Source organism: Cinclus cinclus, chromosome 9 (assembly GCF_963662255.1).
Source record: "Cinclus cinclus chromosome 9, bCinCin1.1, whole genome shotgun sequence".
NCBI classification, from domain to species: Eukaryota; Metazoa; Chordata; class Aves; order Passeriformes; family Cinclidae; genus Cinclus; species Cinclus cinclus.
This window is the reverse complement of record NC_085054.1, coordinates 8,654,696-8,672,880: the sequence shown is the minus strand read 5'-3', so window position 1 is coordinate 8,672,880 and position 18,185 is coordinate 8,654,696. Positions and strand designations below refer to the sequence as shown.

The following is an 18,185-nucleotide window of genomic DNA, read 5'->3' as shown; positions in this document are numbered from 1 at the left end:
AGTTGGTCTTCTCCCTTTAAAAAGACTCAGTGGCCCTGTAAACTGCAGTGAAGATTGCCTAAGGAGAGCTTCAAGCATTCATTAGCTGTTCAGAAGCTGTCAGCAAGTTCTGCAGCAAATGAGGTTATAAACAATTGTTTACATGGTTTCTAGTATCCCTTGGGACTGAATTTAGCCCAGTTTCAGGAGTGTCTCTCTGGGTGGGGAATTGCTTCAAAGACTAGAAGTCCTTGCAGAAGCTGGTTCCCAGTGAAGTAGAAGAAGGGAGGTCATTTTAGGAGGGAAGGGAAAGAAGCCTCCAGAGTGTGGTGAAGTGCTAACACGCTGGTGAAGAGGTATCTGCAGGCATGCTGGCCAGGACTGTCTAAATTCAGTCACTTCTAAGCTAGATGCCTGGGTTCAGCTCTCTTAAGGTTGTCATAAGTACTGCTCTGACTGATCTATACAACTTAAAACCTGGCCCTTTGTGTTTCAGCTGTAAAGAATACAAAAATTTGAACTCCTTTTTCGCTATTATTATGGGACTGAGTAATGTTGCTGTGAGCCGTCTCTCATTAACGTGGGAGGTAAGTCTTTGCTAAAATCCTGTTCCAGGAAGCTTGATGGGGACTTGTGCTTTTAGTTAGCAAAAACATGAATTGGGCCTTTATTATTGATAAAGCTGGATCTGCTAATTCAGCTCCTGACCATAAGCCTTAGCTTAGGCTGGCAGTATTTATTAGTAAGGCAGTATACTACACCCATGGACATGCTGAATACTCACAGGAGTTAACAAGAGTGACAACAGCAGCTCCTGTTGCTGAGCTAAACTGCCCAACAGGATGAGCAAGCTAGCCAGCTAACCTCTTAGATCAGCACATCCTCTGTGTGCCTTTACTTTACTGATGGTTCAGGGAGATCGCTCCAATGATCATTTTCTTAAATTCATCCTCTGTTTATGTATATTATTTTCTGATCTTCACAGGGACTCTCTTGCCCTGTTAAAATGTAGGTTCGTCTTAACCAGTTCTGGTTTTCTCTCTGACATGCCTTTTCATGCTTACTGTCAGTTTGGTCTTCATTCTCAGAGCTTCCACCTTTTTCTGTGGCTTTGCTCTTCTGTATATGAGTGTATAAAATGGTGCAGTGTCCAGCACAGTGTAACCACTGAGAACATCCTGGTTATCAAAAGCAGTATGGATTTAAATGTGCATGTATTTTGTTCATTAGAAATTTGAAATAATTAGTATAACTGAGGTTATTGATGCAAGTGAGAGCAAAATTTGAACACCTTTAAAAATGTGCTTTAAAACAGGAGATGAGACTAACACATCTGAGAGTACACCAGTCCCGTTTTCAAAAGTATGTCTATTATATAAAATCAGTGCTACAGGCAAATATTTTCAGTTTCTCAAAATTCTCTGACCCTTCATTTGTGGCAACTGAGAGGAGTTGGGAGAGCTGAGTACAGGACTAGAGAAGGAATTGAATGTATATACTACATACAGCAATCTGAAATGGGCACCTGAGCAGGGGGCAGGGGGGTACAGATCATTTATGTGTGTGGAGGATTAACTTGAGGTCAAGGAAATGTTACCACACTCAGGTTTTGTAGAGCAGTTGGGTTATCAAGAGAATTTCTGCAATTTGATTTTTAGCCAGATATATACAGAAAATACTTAAAGACAAACGTACCAAGACCTGATTTTTTTTCTATATTATCATGTATTTACATTAGTTGCATGCAGAAATTAGATATTTGCAGGTGCAAATGTCCAATTATACCACTTACTTGACAAATACCTAATCTGCATGCATATGCAAACTAGGCACACAGTTGTTGACACACATCATTAAAAATTAGGCCCTTGCTGTGGCACAGTGTAAATAGCTTGCTAGGGTACACACTCCAAATGTAGAAAGTATTGCAAAAAATGATTTCTGCACTATAAAGTCTCTGTTCATTTTTAATGTTATCCACTGCTAATAGTAGTCTGAAAAATTCATCAAATACAGAGAAATTTCTTACTAAAAATAACTGACATATTCTGATTGTACGTAAATTACAGTGATCTCTGAAACCAATTTATCACTTATCTTACAGTCTTTAAAGTTATTTAATCTGTGTAACATAATATGAATGAGGGGGTAGAAAGTATTTAGTAAAGCCCATCTCATCTCAGTGATTGCATGATCAACTGACCATTATTTATTTGTGTAGATATTGTAGACTAAAAAACTATTCATTAATTTGTACATCAGAAAGTGATAGAGCACCTTTGCTGCTAAGCATGTCAAGAATTTTACCAATAAATGCATCAGCATGGATGTGGAAATGGATCCTGGAAATGCCCAGGCATGGCTATGAATTTTGCAAGGGCAGTTCATCATAGGTATGAATAATGAAGCTGATCTGCCCCTACGCAAGCTGTGTGTAAATTATATTTTCAGATAGGCTATAATCAGGAATATCTTGAAAGCATTCACATGAATTTCCACTTACATTCTGAATTCAGTGATTGCTCGGTGAGCCAAACAAAAATCTGAATCTAAACATCCCAAAGGACTGAATTCAAGTCAGGGTTTAAATCAGGATTCAGGTTTCATGCCTGGTCCCGTCTCTATTTTTAATCTGGTTGCTAGGAAACATGTTGTATTTTAGATTAGCACATTGTTAGAAATATCTGGCAAAAAAAAAAGAGCACTTTCCTGACTTAGGGCGTTGTAGAAGGAACTAGCATTTACAGTAAAATTACTGCACTGATCGGATTTAATTAAGGTTTGCTATTTTTGTTTTTATTAACAGAAACTCCCAAGCAAGTTCAAGAAGATCTATGCAGAGTTTGAAAGCTTAATGGTGAATAGCAATAGATCCCTTATTCTATGCACAATCTGAGATAATTCTGTTTCTGATTTGAATTCCTTGATTCAGAACATTTTATATGTCCTTGTTTGACTTTAAGAAGTTTATGATCCCATTTTAGAGCTGCTAAAACAAGTATGTATGACTAATAAATTATACTCTTAGGAACCTATTCTGAAAGAACTTATGTACCACTCAAAGTTAATCTGGGAACTCAGAAAAGCTTTATCACATGTTTTCCAATAGTACATATGGGAAATTCTATTTTTCAACCTGGATTTTTCTAGGCAATACATTTTAGTGCTACGATATATGCAGAACTGGATCTGCAGCTGTAAGGAGGAAGGAAAAAAATGCGTGGTTTCTTTTATGAAGAATGTTTTTATAATCGTATCTTACCTCGCTATTCGGCATGAAAAGATGTTTGTGTTTAATGGCTGCATTCTCATCATGTAACCAGGGAGAATTCCAGTTAATAATTCTGGGAGAATGATGAAAGGTATCTGAATTTGCAGATGCACTTTTAAAGTCACAGGAAAAAGATAATGTTTTTAATAAATGCCATGACATCTAAATGAATGCATATGGTGTCTTGATACATATAATAATACATATTGGTAATTATTTCATTTCTCTTTTTTTGTAAGGATCCATCAAGAAACCATAGGGCCTACAGACTAACCGTAGCTAAATTGGACCCTCCAATAATTCCTTTCATGCCGCTGCTTATAAAAGGTAAGCTTGGATGTTACCAGAATTATTAACTTGAAAGCTATTTGTCAAATATCTGAAGGATAAGACTAGCAGCAAGAAAAAGCAAAAATCAGTCTCAGTGTGAGGTATGATCTTTTTCCATTATGAAAAGCATGACACAGAGACAAGAAAAACTGCTTTTGTACATCTGAATATCATACCTCAATTTTATTACCATATCAGAAATGCTGCAAATTAAAACCTAAATGTTTTACGTTTACAGCTGCTACAAATTTGTAAGATAAAACATTCTGCTGTTTTGTATTGCCACGATTCAGAAATGGGCTTTTATGTGTCTTTTATTTCTATACAGACATGACATTTACTCATGAGGGAAACAAGACATTCACTGACAATCTAGTAAACTTCGAAAAAATGGTATGTATGACATATTTGAAAGAAAACTTAGAAAGACCTCCCTGTTCTCCCCTTCAAGAGTGAACTTCTGAACAGTGAGTTCCAGGGCTAGGGAAAATGAAGGCAGGACCAAGACCTGGCAAAAATAGCCTGCATTGTACACAGAGCCTGGGGCCTCTGGTTTTCTGGAAAGCCTCACAGAGCTGGAGAATAAACTGCCCACTAAGCCATGCACAGCCAAAATGTTTCCTAGGAGAGGGATCATCAGGGACAGGAAGCAGAGATGTTAGAGACACTTTTTAACAGCCAGTTTGGGACCAACCTGTGATTTTAACTGCTGTTCCTTCAAACAGGCCTGAACTGCCTCAGCCTGGCATAGTTCTGCATTGCTCCTTGGAGAATGAAAGAAGCATTGAAAAGAATTTGCACAACATCTTATTTTCTTCTTTCCTTTGAAAATGAAAAGAGGTGTCTGTGGCTTGATTGCTTTCATCCTGAAAAGGAGAATCAATGATAAAAGGCTAGAGTACGCTCAAATTTGATACCAGTCCTGCACTTAAGCTGTTATTATTTCAAACACCATTGTCAAAAACTGCAGGCAGGCAACTTTCCATTGCAGAAGTCTCAACTGAAACTTGAGTTTCTCAGCAGTGAGAAGACATTTTCTTGGTTGCTAACGCCGTGTTCCTCATTAATGTGGTTAATGACACCTGTATCTGAGAACCTCCGTTAGTCCAACCCAGCTATGGCATCTGCATAGCAAAACCAAACCTGACTTACTGCTCTGGCAGTAAACAGTAGGATCACAGAATCACTAAGGTTGGAAAAGACCTCCAAGATCCCTGTGTCCAACTGTTAGGCCAGCACCACTGGGTTCCCCAGTAAACCTTGTCCCTGAGTGCCACATCCACAGGCTCTTTGAGCACTTCCAGGCATGGTGATTCCACCACTTTCCTGTGCAGCCTATTCCAATGCCTGAACACCCTTAAAGTGAAGAACTTTTTCTTGCATCCAATCTAAAACTCCCCTGGCACAGCCTGGGGCTGTTTCCTCTCAGTCATTCAGCAGCCATGCTAGAGCATATTTCCTCTGCCACCTGTATGTGCTTGTTCTTAGTAGTACAGTAATCAGAACCACTCCATTCCACTGGAGTTACATAACTGCAGTTATTTTCACTGCACTGTGGAGGTGTTTGTTTGACCCTCAGAACACTGATAACTGCAGAAGGGAAAAAAGGAGGACTTCTAGCTCTTTAAAAAACTTCACAGAAAAGTGATCCTCACTCTGAGTGAATTCTCTTAGATTTTAATCTGTAGCTCCAGGACAGCCTCTGTCCTTGAGTGAAAATACTGATTTATGAAGAGGAGACATTTTGTAAGTAAATGGCAGTGCTAATGCCTGAGTAAGGGCCTGACCTCACTTTGCAATAATGGCATTCTGTAATTGCATATGCAGATTGTGTTGCCATCTCTTTCCAAAGGCCTTGAGCCTTCTACCTGCAGAAGAAGATTGTTTTTAGGACTGCCTCTTTTAATTAGATATAGATATAATAGTATAGATAGTAAATACTTTAGGGAGCACAGAGGAATCTCAGACTTGCTTGGAACATCTCCAAAGCAGAAAGGATGGAAGCTGCATTGCTATAGCCATAGTTCTGAGGCTGGCTCCAACATCTCCACCTCACTTGGCCTGTTTACACCTACTGAGCCAGAAGAGCTGGTACATCCACTGGCCTCAGAGCTCCGCACTTCATTCTCTTTATGCCTGATTTTGTGTAAAAGCCAGTACGGGAGGGAGGAGCTCTCCTGTAAGCACTTCCCACAGACAGAAGTTCAACAGAGGTTTTGTCTTTTAAAATAGTTCTACACCACTCTATACCACATTTTGGCACTCCCAAGGCTAAGAGTGAATTTTATAGCAGCTTAAACTGATCTATATCTAAGTTTCTGCAGGTCTGCCCTCTTTGCCCTAGTCTGCTCATTGTCTTATCTTCAAAAGAATACCCCCAAATACCCCCAAAACAAGAGTTTACTACTAACACCGAAAAGTTTTAAATAGTATTTTACACTGCAAGAATGTAGTATCAGTAATGTGAGTTTTGATAATTTTCTTTAGGAGAGGAATGTGAAAATCAGTTAGTGCATTTTTGATGCTGCGTATTTTTTAAGGAATAAGTATTATGTCTCATGTTCCTCAACTCACTAGAAAGGGAAACATTCTCCTTTTTAGTATTCTAAGCCTTTCTTTGTTTGGTACTCTACCTAAAAGCTCAGTCTGCTTTTCCTCCAGGCCTTAATACAAGTATCTATTTTGTATTTTTGTTGTTCTTCATTAGCTTTTCTGCATGCTTCTATGGTACTTTTACTGCCTCTCTCAACCTGTAGCTGTTCAGAGCAACCTGTATTCAAATTCCACCCACATAATTCATTCAAATCCTACTGTGGACCTGGCAGTTTTTAGCTTTTTGCATGTGTCATCAGGTCAAGCAAAGAAGAAAAGCCTACTGTTAAACCTCAGTCACTGCCGCCTACTTGCGTTAGGCTTACAACTGTCATATCCACACGTAATTGCCAGATATTAAACTGTGAAGACAAGACCACTCAGCCAGATAACTCCCAGATAAATTCTCTTTTAAATAAGTATAAGCCCAAGGTGTTTTTGTGATTCTACTCTCTGCCATTTTCAGGAGAAGAGTAGAAACCAGATTTTCTCACAGGAATTATGTCCTGCCATTTGTTGTTTCTGTCTATTTGTTCTGCTGCATGGTGTTCTTTCATGAGCAGAACATCATGCAGCAGATAAGAGATTTCATAGACTATTGCTGGGACCCACTCTTACTGATGTTTCTGAAACATCTTTGTTCTTTGGAAGATTGTTTCCTTTTATGTTTGCTGAAGTTTATGAATAAAAATATCCGGGTAGTTGCCACTGCTGGTGCCACTTGCCACTGGAGGAGGTGGGTCCCTCTGACTCTCATGTAAGCACAGTGATGAAACTGAGAACAGCCTCTGGCATCATGTCTGCATTCTCACCACAGAGCTCTGATCCCGACAGCTGATGTACTGCTGACAACTATTCCTGTAACTGGCAGCCAAAAGTAGAAGTTTGATCTAGTGGCATTTCTTCAGCTAAAACAGCTTCCTTTGTGACTTTTCTGATTTGTGATATTTCTGTTATTATTTTTATTAAATGCTGCATCTTAAAACATGCAGGAGCTGTCAGGCAGTGTCTTAGCCAGGAGCTCCCTGAGTGCCAGAAACAGCAAGGCCTGGTTTCCTAAACATTTGTGTTTCATGGCTGCTTGAGCTCTGCTCAGATCTCTCCTCGTGGCTGGGGCATGTGTTGTTTCTTCATGGCTGGGGAATTCTGTGTGAATAGGCTTTTGTCATAACATAGGAACTTGCACTACAGCTTTTTTCCTGAAGGAGACAGGAGGGCACTTACACAATCTTTCTCTTGTCCACGGCCATCTGTTTTAACAGAAAATTGGTAGGAGCTTTCTTGTGTTTGAAAACTCTGGGTTCTTTTTTCAAATTGAACAAAATTATCTAGAGAAGAAGGGAAAAACAGACAGATGATGTTGAACCACATTAGCCTAGTCTTTTTTAACAACTCAAGCTAATAAGGAAAAAGACTGAGCCAATTTCTTTTTGCTACACTTTCCTATATATTGATCTTTTCAGTGGTGAGTGACATAACTGTGGTATTGGCAGTAGTAGGGGGACATTACTCTGCAGAGCATTGCTGAGCTTTACCGGCTGCTGCCTTTGTGGCTGCCTGCTCTTTCTTCCCCTTCCCATCTCCTGATCCCCACAGATGCCTTATCTGGAGGAGGCTGCGAGGAGTGGTAGGACAGGGACACCTAGCCAGGGAAGAGAGTAAGCACGTGTGGCAAAGCCACAGCTATGGGTAAAGGGGGAAGTTTGTAAACACACCCATTTGGTTTGTACAAGATGTGGGTAGATAGTATTGAACATGTCAGAAATAGGTTATGCTCTTTGTATTCATACTCTATTTGGGCTCTTTACTCATGCCATTGCATAAAGCCTTAAAATACAGTCTGGAAAGTGTTATTTATACATATGTCAATAGGTAGACAAAATTACTGAATTGTAGTGTAAGTAATGTAAGTTTTTAGTAAAAGGCTTTGTCTTCAATAGCAAACAAGACATGGTTTTAGAGAAGTATTGAAGGTCTTTTACTTACCTCACTGCAAGAAGCTGATGTGTAGAGGTTGCAAGCTGTTTCCACCATGGTGTTGCTCAGATGTACATTCTAGTTTGGCATATATGCCATGACACCAAACCACCTGCATCTCTTCTCCCCAGTGAGTTGACAGTACATGTTAGTTGTACGTGTGCCTTTAGAAGACTCATCTATGTAAAAACCAAAGACGTATTTGTTACAGAGGAGCAAAGCTTGTAAAGCTTTTAAAATAGTTCTAGTTTGGCAGGTGGGGAACATTTTGAGAGCTGCAAGTACATGAAAGATACAAAGATGGCAGTAGGCTGCAAACACAATTCGTTTGTGATCTAGAATGACCCTCTTCTTAGGTGAAGGCAAACACCCAAATAGCACCAGTGGTAATAGTTCCTGTAAACTCTGTGTGATTTATCAGATACAGGATAACCTACAACCTGTAGCACTTGGCAACATACACCATTTAAGTGATACTGCTTTTATAGATATATATTTAGAAAAAAATTTACAAGTGCTTTCCTAGAATTAGGTCTTGGCAGGGAAGGAACAGAGAAGAAAGCGAGGAAAGTAATAAACATGACTGTCCTTAGGGACAGGCAGTATTTCATACCCTTGACCACTTACTGATTTCCTTTTTTCAAACCTCAGCTGCGCAATTGCACTCTGACTGCCAGTAGAGAATTTTGTATTCATAGACAAAGGGAAGATGCAATTTGGGAACTTTATCAGCACCGTTTCTCAAATCATCAGAGAACCGAAACAAAGATTACTTTCTGTGGCACCTTCTCCATATGACATTATCCAGCATTATCTCAGGAATAACACCTGTAGAGGGAGCAGAAGTCGGGAAAAAGCTCTGGAAGTCCTAACCTGCCATGGCAGCACAAGATAGTGCCAGGGTGCTGACCACTGATGCTTCTTTTTGTCAAGCCTCTTCACCCTTCAGGTGCAAAAAAAGGATTAGAGAATTTGTGCATATTTGTTTTCAGGTTTTGTGGAGATGAACAAAAGGGAATTCACACTCTTATCCATATGCAAAAAGAAAAAGGGCAAACATTCTTTAATTTTTGGAACATAAAGATTATGCAAAAAGTGTGTGACTAAAGTCCTTAGTAGTTTTCAATGGCATATATGAATATTTATAATATTTAGCAACCTGGGTTTGGAATGGATTAGAAGATAATGTGCTGGCCTGCTGCCACAATTCCAGACTGTAAAACTTGAAAGGGTATTGCTGTGTATACACAGCATTCTTGTAGTAGCCATTACTTGTTATATTATGCACTTAGTTCTGTTTCAGAAAGATCCAAATTTAGGTTTGTATGGCTTTTTAATAGTGGTCTGGTTTAGCACTGAGATTAACAGAGGTTAATCTTTGCAGGCATTGACTAGAGGTAATCCTCTATTTGAAGAAAAACTGTAAAGAGCAATTGTTTATTTTACTGTTTTTTCTCTTGTGGAGAATTTGTTCTCAAAAGAAGAAGAACATTCAGAATAAATACTGTAATGCAGTACTGTACTGAAAGAAAAATTATGGGTGTTTAGTGAAGGTTTTTAAAAAAGTTTTTGCTATTTTCAAATTTGCCATTGTGTGGGCTCTTGCAGGCAAGGAAAATAGAAGTGGCAATGGACTTGTCTGACTTCTGGTTAAAGGCTGAACTGCTTGGCTTCCTTCAGTTGGCTTAATTTAAAGGGGTTCTTTTGCCTTTTCCTGAGGATATTGTGATGCAATCTGTGCGTTCAGAATTATCCTGGCAATGATGAAATACAAACCAATAAGGAAGTGGGTGGTAAGGCTGAATAAATGGAGAAACTAACTGTGGCCCAAAGATGGCATCACATACCAGTAGGGAGATTCTGAAGCATTATGTATCTTTGAAGAGCTCTTTTCACATTACTTTTTTTTTTCAAAGTGCTGTTCCACTCATAATGTCTAAGCTCCTAATAGTTTCTCTTCGTAAGGTATGAAGTGAACAGAAAAACAGATTATGAAACAAAAGTGAAATTTCCCTTCCTGAATCTCATCTTCTTTTGATGCAAGAAAACTAGAAACGTGTACAGAAAAATTGTTCAGATGGAAGTTTAGATTTGCATTTGATTGGGTTACACTGAAAAACCCAACACTGTTACCAGCAGTGTGTTCTGTCTCAGCTCAGTTGAAAATCTTGAGTATTTTTTAAGAGGCTGCATTGAAGTCAATGGAATTTATTCACATGCTTAATGCTAAGCACCTGTAAGAATGTGTGCAAGGTAAATGCCTTAGAAAATCTACATAGTAATCATAGTAATAATGGCTTGAAGAGGTATGAAAATTACCATAGGATAAAATTTACTCTTACTTGAATTACACATGTAGATACATATGACTTTAGGAGCAACGTAAGAAGATCCATATCCAGATTCCCTAGATCTGTTAGGAAAGTGTGTTTTCAAATTAACATATTTTAGATCAGTTTCATTTGATAATACAAGGTGTAATCCACAAACATTTAGTACATGATATATCAATTGTGTTTCTTACGCCGACCAACCAACCCATTTTTGTATGCTTGGCAGTACATTAAAATGAGGTTATGCAGTGTGTGTGTAAGGAACGTCTTAACATTGGTGCTTCTCACTTCTGGAATGACAGATTTCACAAACTTATTTCATTTGTAACATTTTCATTTAAGATTATAATTGTGATTTCCTTTAAGATTATAATGAATTTAGAGAAGCATATGCCCCAGGCTTTATTGTTCACTAGTAAGAGAGATATAATTCCATTTTGTGATAGTTTATGACAACTAGTTTGTTAATCTCACACAGAATTTCCATAATGTATGAAGCAGCCTGGTGAGAGTGCACTGTTGTTAGAAGTTGTAGCTGTTTTGGAATACAGACATTAGAATCTGATGGGGAATTGCATTTCCCTCCTCTACTTATTTTAACTTAAGCAAAAAAAAAAAATGAAACAAATGTTGTCCTTATAACAGGTATTGTCCTTATAACAGAGATTAATCAAACTATCTAGCTCACTGCTGAAGTTTCAGCTTATTTGACATTATGTAGAACAACTAATTCTGCCCCATACTGGTGGGTATATTATTTCTGTGGTGCTAATCACAGAAACCAGTTAAAATTCTACAGTCCAGAACTAATGTTTTGCTTTATGACTTACCTTAATTTCTTTTCTTAAAAACTATTGTAAAGTACCATCTGATTTATCACAGCAAGTGTATTGATTGAAACGGAATTGAAGGAAATTTTGTCTTTTTTTTCTGAACTGAAGGCACAGCCAAGGAGGATTGAAGTGTTTTCTGCTTTTTTTTTGGTGAATTGTCAGTAGAAGATTCACCAAAAGTGAATCCACTTTTCAAGTCCTATAAGATACACTTGTGCAAAATAACACTGTAACAGGTCTATTTATGAAACTTGGCTGCAGGCCGCAGTACTGACAAGGCCTTCTCACTTGGGAACCAAGCATTCTGCCAGTGGAATCACCCTCATGTCCTCATTTACACTGTCATCTTCCAGGAGGACTGCATTTTAAACCCAAGTTTATATAAAAGAGGAAAGCTCTTTAATTGCTGAATGTATTCTAGAAATGGCCCTTGCTTTTAGGAGCTGATGGTCTTTAAATTAATGTGTATATACTCCATGGTATTCCCTTCACTTTTTAATATGGTAAGATGTTATCAAAGAAATGCACATTGAAGGGGCTGATTTTCATTCTTTGTTAGGGCCTTTTATAGCATTCAGGCAAGGGAAAGAGTTCTCTGAGCGCATGTAAATTATACTCATGCTTATTTAAAGCCTGTGTAAATGCAAATCACACCCTATATATTAAAGTAGCAGCATTAAAATTATATTTTCATTCATATGACTGCTTTTATTGGCATGTGTCTTCACACTCAGGCACAGTTAGGTGCTTCGTTTAAATGATGATGAAATACAGTGCTTGTTCTCTGATTGCATCCCATCTTTTCCTTCCAGCGCATGATTGCCAACACTGTCAGGACAGTGAAATTCTGCCGAAGCCAGTCTTTCAGTAAGTGTACTACAACATCTGTACCGTTGGCATTATCATCAGTAGCTACAGTAATTACAATTCTGTAATTGTACACTAATTCTGTGTGTACCAGAACTGAAAAGTCTGATTTCCAGTGATTCTTCCATGTTTGGATCCTGTGATGTTTCACAGGGAGAAATACCTTTCAGGAAGCTCTAATAAACTCCTTGTCCTCTATTTCTTTTCCATGCATGTGAAAAAGCTAAATATCTATGAGGTCTCTAGCCATCTGTCAGATTAGAGCCAGTTGTAATTAGCCACTGGATTCAGACGTGGCAGTAGCAGGCAGCAGCACACAGATACTTGCTTGGATAAATGCTGCTTTAGTATGAAACCAGTCTGGAGACATGACGTTTATAAATGACATAACTGCATAAGGCAGTGAATTTAAAACCTGTTTGTCAGTAAAATTACCAGAACTTGCTTAAGGCCATGTAAGATGACAGAGCTGTATGGTCAAACAGGCTTCTCTGTGGGACTCATCCCATTGAGTTGCGCTGTCAGTCTCGGTCACGTGGCCATTTCCTCAGCACTTCATCCATTTTGACTCACCTTCCTCTTTCTCAAACAACGCAAATAATATAAAACTATATTTTTATAAAAATAGTTTCTTTCCATATGAGTCAAAGCTTTACTGTAGAAGATACGTCGAAATTTCTGTAGAACTGTAGAAATTGAGAATTGTTTTCCTCCACAGTCCAGGTTTTTCTGGCTTTGTGTCTTTAATTTTGATGTATTAAGCATGGGTGAGACCTCAACATATTTAGAAATGGAGGCACACTTTCATTATACATGATATAACAAAATGCCAGTATGTAGATCTACTAGATGTGAATTTTATGCTTTTTGTGTGTGTGTATGTGTAATGCATTGTAGATGTTTCAGTATAATTTTTAGTTGACTTTAAGTAACCTAACACGTATTACATTACACTGTAAGCTGTTCCCTGTGAGGCTGAAGATATTTAGAATTAACTCAGTAGCATTCCATAACTGCTGCTTGAGTAGGTATAATGTGGTTGAGTAATGTAAACAGGTAGTAAATTCTGAGGCTTGAATGGGGCAGCCACTAAGCACTACATTATTACAAATATTTAATACTGAGCTAGAAATGAGAATATTGCATGAAAAGAGGCTTAAATCAATTACATAATTTTGAATCTGTGAAAGTTGCTAGTTCAAAAGCAAATGAGCAGCTTTAAATTGTACATGTTAGATGTATAATTTATAGCTAATGACTGATAAGGTGATGTGTAAAACTGTAACCAAGGGCCATCAATTTTAGTAAATGTAGCCAAGGATGTCCAAGAGAAAAGTTAATTTGTGGGGGTAGTAACCAGAAAGACCGTCAGATATGGAGGAAAGGTTTCAAAGAGCAATTTCTAAATATTTCCTTTTTAACTCATCAGGATCTAGTCGTCCCTGTGACATCTGGTAAGGAGTTGTGCATTTTGTTCAGGCATTTATCCATTTACATGTATCAATCCTACATCATTTCTCTTTCACCAGATCCTGATGCAGCCCTAACTAATAAAAACCATCAGGATGTTCGGAGCTACGTGCGGCAATTAAATGTGATTGACAACCAGAGAACTTTATCACAGATGTCTCACCGACTGGAACCGCGCCGAGCATAAACATTTGAAGCAATGATGAGAAATGATCTTTTATCCTCTCAAGGTCACTTGTTAAGAACTTCACTTTCTCTGCTACTGCACTGCCACTACAAAAATAAGCAAAAACATACTCTAAGGTCTTGGGCAACGCACAATGTACCAGCCTGGTGGAGAACTTTGGCTGAGGAAGAATTTATGCACTGTAGGTGTTGTGAACCATTAATTCATCTTAAAGTGTAGTAAGTGATATCTCATATGGATTTAAAAAAAAGGCAAAAGATAAAATAGAATAGTTAGTGGGAAATGCACAAAAACTTGTAACAGTTCTAAGGTAGGTAGTGGGTTCTTCTCCCTAATTAAGAAGCTGTATTTTATGATTTATGCTTCTGGTCAGGATCAAAACTGATCATCAGTTTAGCTTGCTCAGCTACTGTTGACCTCAGTAGAAGACGGATGTATGGATCTGATGAAATAATGTAGGTTCAAGAGTGGTTCAAGGTATAGTTCCATTCAGAGAAAACTTGCAAATATTTCCATTTTAAATACAACAAATACTATGAAAAATTCCTAATCCTGATCATACTGTCTACTACTACAAGCAGTGTGGCCATTTCAGAAAACTGACAGGACTGAAAATATTTTGAATGATAGATTAATCAGTGTTTACATTTTACTTCCTTCTTTTTAAATTTCCAATCGGTTTTTTACAAAACGCAGTTAAAAAGTAAGGTCATCAAAATCAATAGCACTAAAGGTAGCAAAGGACTGGTTCAAAAAGAGCACAATATGCACAAATGGATTTCAAGATAATATTTTCCTGGACATTAAAACCTTAAACTTCAGCTAGGATTAATCATGGCTGGTTAACACATTTTCTGGTCTTACGCATTTACAAATATCTTAATTTTCAGCCAATTGTTTGCACTTTCAATAGACTGTAAATAAATGTCAATTCATTATGTTCTAAAATATTTATTTATGTAATAGTTATTGTGCCAAAATAATTCTGGTTTATTTATTTTGTTTAGCATGTTATGAGAGTGCAGCTTTTGTCTTCACACTCTGTGTGCATTTACATGTAGAAGCTGTGTGATCTATCTTTTCTGTAAATAACATGCAGTACCTTATTAAATATAATTGCTGGAAAGGTTTAGTCACTGGCCTTATTTGCACTTTCAGCTTCATTCCTGCATAAATACCAATGCTGCTAATTAGCTGATATATCAAACTTGGCTTGTCATTTGCTGGGCCCCAAACCTGCAGCTGGCCTTCATGCACTGAGAGATGGACGATGAGATTAAAGTCAGTCAGATCCATCCCTGCCACGGGGGATGACAGTCTGCCACTGACGCAACACCACGCTCTAACACTTGTTAGCTCATTTGTTTCTCAGGAGAAAACGTTTAAATTGGAAGGGATTAAATAAACAAGGGATATATTATTAATTTTAGCTATCTGACTAATTTGTCCTGCTCAGTCACTAGTGTGAGCACTACACGTTATCTTATCTTGGGCAGGATTTTACCTGAGGTTGGCAAACTCAAGACCTTGGCAAATACGGCACTTTGAGAGACCTCCGGGTTCGATGACCACAGGGAGGTCTCTCAGGGCTGCAGCCGTAAGGGGAGAGGTGGTTTGGCATGTGCCCTTTCCCCTCCTGAATGTGCCTGGGGATGGCTGTACTACTGCTGGGCAAGCCCAGATGGCGGCCAAGTGCATGCCAAGGGAGTGACGATGTTCAAATGGCAAAAGTCTTTCCTATTGCATTCACACTGGTTCTGCGCTGTGAAGCTGGATGTCATAAAACTGACTAAGCCTGAAATTAGAAGTTGCAACTATTATCTCATAATTGGGCTTCAGAGGTGACCTCATTGATACAGTCTACATTTTGCTTTGGACACAGAATATAGATTTTTTGGCATTGAGCAGGACTGTGTGGAATCAGTATACCCATTCTTTTAATCTATAAAAATAATTACATTCTTTTAGTCAAAACATAAATTCTGCAGAAACTGAGAGTCACCGGGGAGATGCTGACACACAGAACCACAATCTGCTTGGTACCTGCATTCTGCAGAGGAAAGAATTACACGGTTAAGAAATATTCTGCAGCATGATGAAATAATTTATTTTAACTTTGCTGTCTGACTAGAAGTTCAAGATGATTCAGAGGAAAACCAGCTAATAACATAGAGATGAATTTGTGTCTTATTATTTCAAGTGAGAAATATTTATTTCCATTTGTGCTGTTCAACAAATATACTTCATATGGCTTTTTCAGATACAGAATCTTCCCAGAAGCAAAGTTTGCGGTAGAATAAACTACAGGGACACAATTAATTCAACAGGCATTTTTATCTTTGCAATCAATTGATGATATTTCTGAGTTCATGATTTTATTTGTTCCAGGTTTGTTCCTGTTGTTTGGACTTCCATTTATTTCTGTGTTAGCTGGTTTATAAAGCTGCCAAGTTTTGGCTTGGCTCTGAGTATAGACCAATTCTTCATCCGTTTAGTATGTTTTTGTCCCCTTGGTTTATTCTTTTTCCTTTAGAACTTCTAACTGTTTTACTTACTTGTTGTCAACTGTCTCTATCATGTAGTTGTATCCCAGTGATACAAACAGAGGTTTTATGGCACCTCCATATCAACAAATGAATGTAGTTTACCTACTCAATGAAACTAGTATCTGACATTTTTAAATTTTCCAATAAAGGGTGCTGTATAAATAATAAGTCTTGTTATCTCTGTATCTAACTCATTCGAGTGGCTCAGATAGTTGCTATGGTTCTGATCACTGTCTACATACTTAGAGATTAGATGAATAAAACTACTTTCCGCCTCTGTGATCTGTCCTGGGCTTCCCTTGCTCTCTGTGTTGACTTTACAACAGGAAGGCAGCTGTCAATATATTGCTCTTGCTGTAGGGAGTCTAAGCGACTGCTGCACGAAAGTGGAGAATGAAGAGGAACTCAAGAACACTGAAATGTCCGAACGTCTATCCTGACTTCACCCTGTGCTCGCAGCTGTGAGTCACAGCTTGTTCCTGCTCCACTGAAGACAGCCCCTGGCTGCTGACTCTCAGGCTGGTCTACAGGTCCAACTTCAGGGAGCTGGGCAGTCCCCAGCACTGCCTGGCTCATGGTCCATCCTGCTTCATTGCAGCACTTGGCCTGGTTTTGGCCCTTGCCAGCTACCCCTGCAGGAGAGTGTCCAGCCATTCCTTGTGGGGGGTCATGCAGCAGGGCCATTTCCAGGGCAGACTACAGAGCTGTCTGTCCTGTCTCCATCCTGCCCCCGCAGCTCTCCAGTGGGACCCAAGGTGCTCTGCACCTCCATCACACCCACTTGCATGAACAGCATAAAACACTGCAGCACAGCCCCCTCTTCATTGCAACACTGCAGGTTGGACAAATACAAACCTGCTCTAAATGATGATTATGGCTGAGGGTCACAGGCCATTCAGTGCTCATATGGCTGGTCCCTCCTGCTTGGCCTCAGGCCCCAGAGCTCCTGGTCCTGTTTTATTTACTGGCAGAGTCATAACTGTTGAATGAGTTTTCAGATGAGAGATGAGCAGAGGCAGTGTCCATAATAAACATCCACTAAACCAGGATGGCAACACCTTGGGCATTTTGGAAAACATTCTGGGTTACAGTGTTCCGCTGTGATGTTTTTTTGCTCAGGCAGCAGTAGAGAGCACAAACACCTCTGTTTAGGGCTGCAGAGCCTAAAGAATCACAGGGTACAACTCTCCCTACCCTGACACATTTCACTATTGTTGATTTGTTAGGATTTGTTCTTTTCCTCAGTGACCAGGCCAGTGTTGACAAAGGCAGAAAACAAAGGTTAAATCCAAGGAGGCTTGAATCCTGCACACCAGGAGACTGAAACTTGTTTGGTAAAGGTGGGATTCAAAAATTTTTCCATGGACATCTTATTCAAACCCAGTCGGCCACAAAGATATGATAGTGCCAGATAAAAGAGTTCAAACGTATTTGCAGGACTCTGCAGATGGAGGGTTTGGGTTCTTTCTTCCTAGGTAAAATACTGTGAGGGCACACAGTCTCTTCAGACCAAGTACAAAGAGAGACAGAAACAAAAAATGCTGCTTTTCAGAGACACTGGCAAAACAACCTTTTAAGTACAAGAAGTTTAAATGTAATTTAAAAATCTTACAAAATAAGTTAGAGAGAAATCAAAAGATTTAACCTTCAGGGGTACAAAAAGAGATAATGAATTTTGCTTGGGGAAAAAATTTAACAAAATTATAAATCTAAATTGTTAACACAGCTTCTTAGTAAGGTCAACTGCATAATATAGAGCACCTTAACCTCTTCCAGCAATTTTTAAACACCATGCAGCTT

At 38.8% G+C, this 18,185-nt stretch overlaps 1 protein-coding gene across 1 annotated transcript in view; it reads left to right on the top strand.

The window, feature by feature from the left end:
* Positions 1–13,839, top strand: part of RAPGEF4 (Rap guanine nucleotide exchange factor 4) — a 145,180-nt gene extending 131,341 nt beyond the window's left edge. Inside the window, exons 26-31 of the mRNA XM_062498001.1 lie at positions 476–566; positions 2,786–2,836; positions 3,490–3,577; positions 3,909–3,973; positions 12,128–12,182; positions 13,712–13,839. Of these exons, the coding sequence (XP_062353985.1) occupies positions 476–566; positions 2,786–2,836; positions 3,490–3,577; positions 3,909–3,973; positions 12,128–12,182; positions 13,712–13,839 (478 nt within the window). The remainder of the gene's footprint in view (positions 1–475; positions 567–2,785; positions 2,837–3,489; positions 3,578–3,908; positions 3,974–12,127; positions 12,183–13,711) is intronic.
* The last annotated feature ends 4,346 nt before the right edge of the window (positions 13,840–18,185 follow it).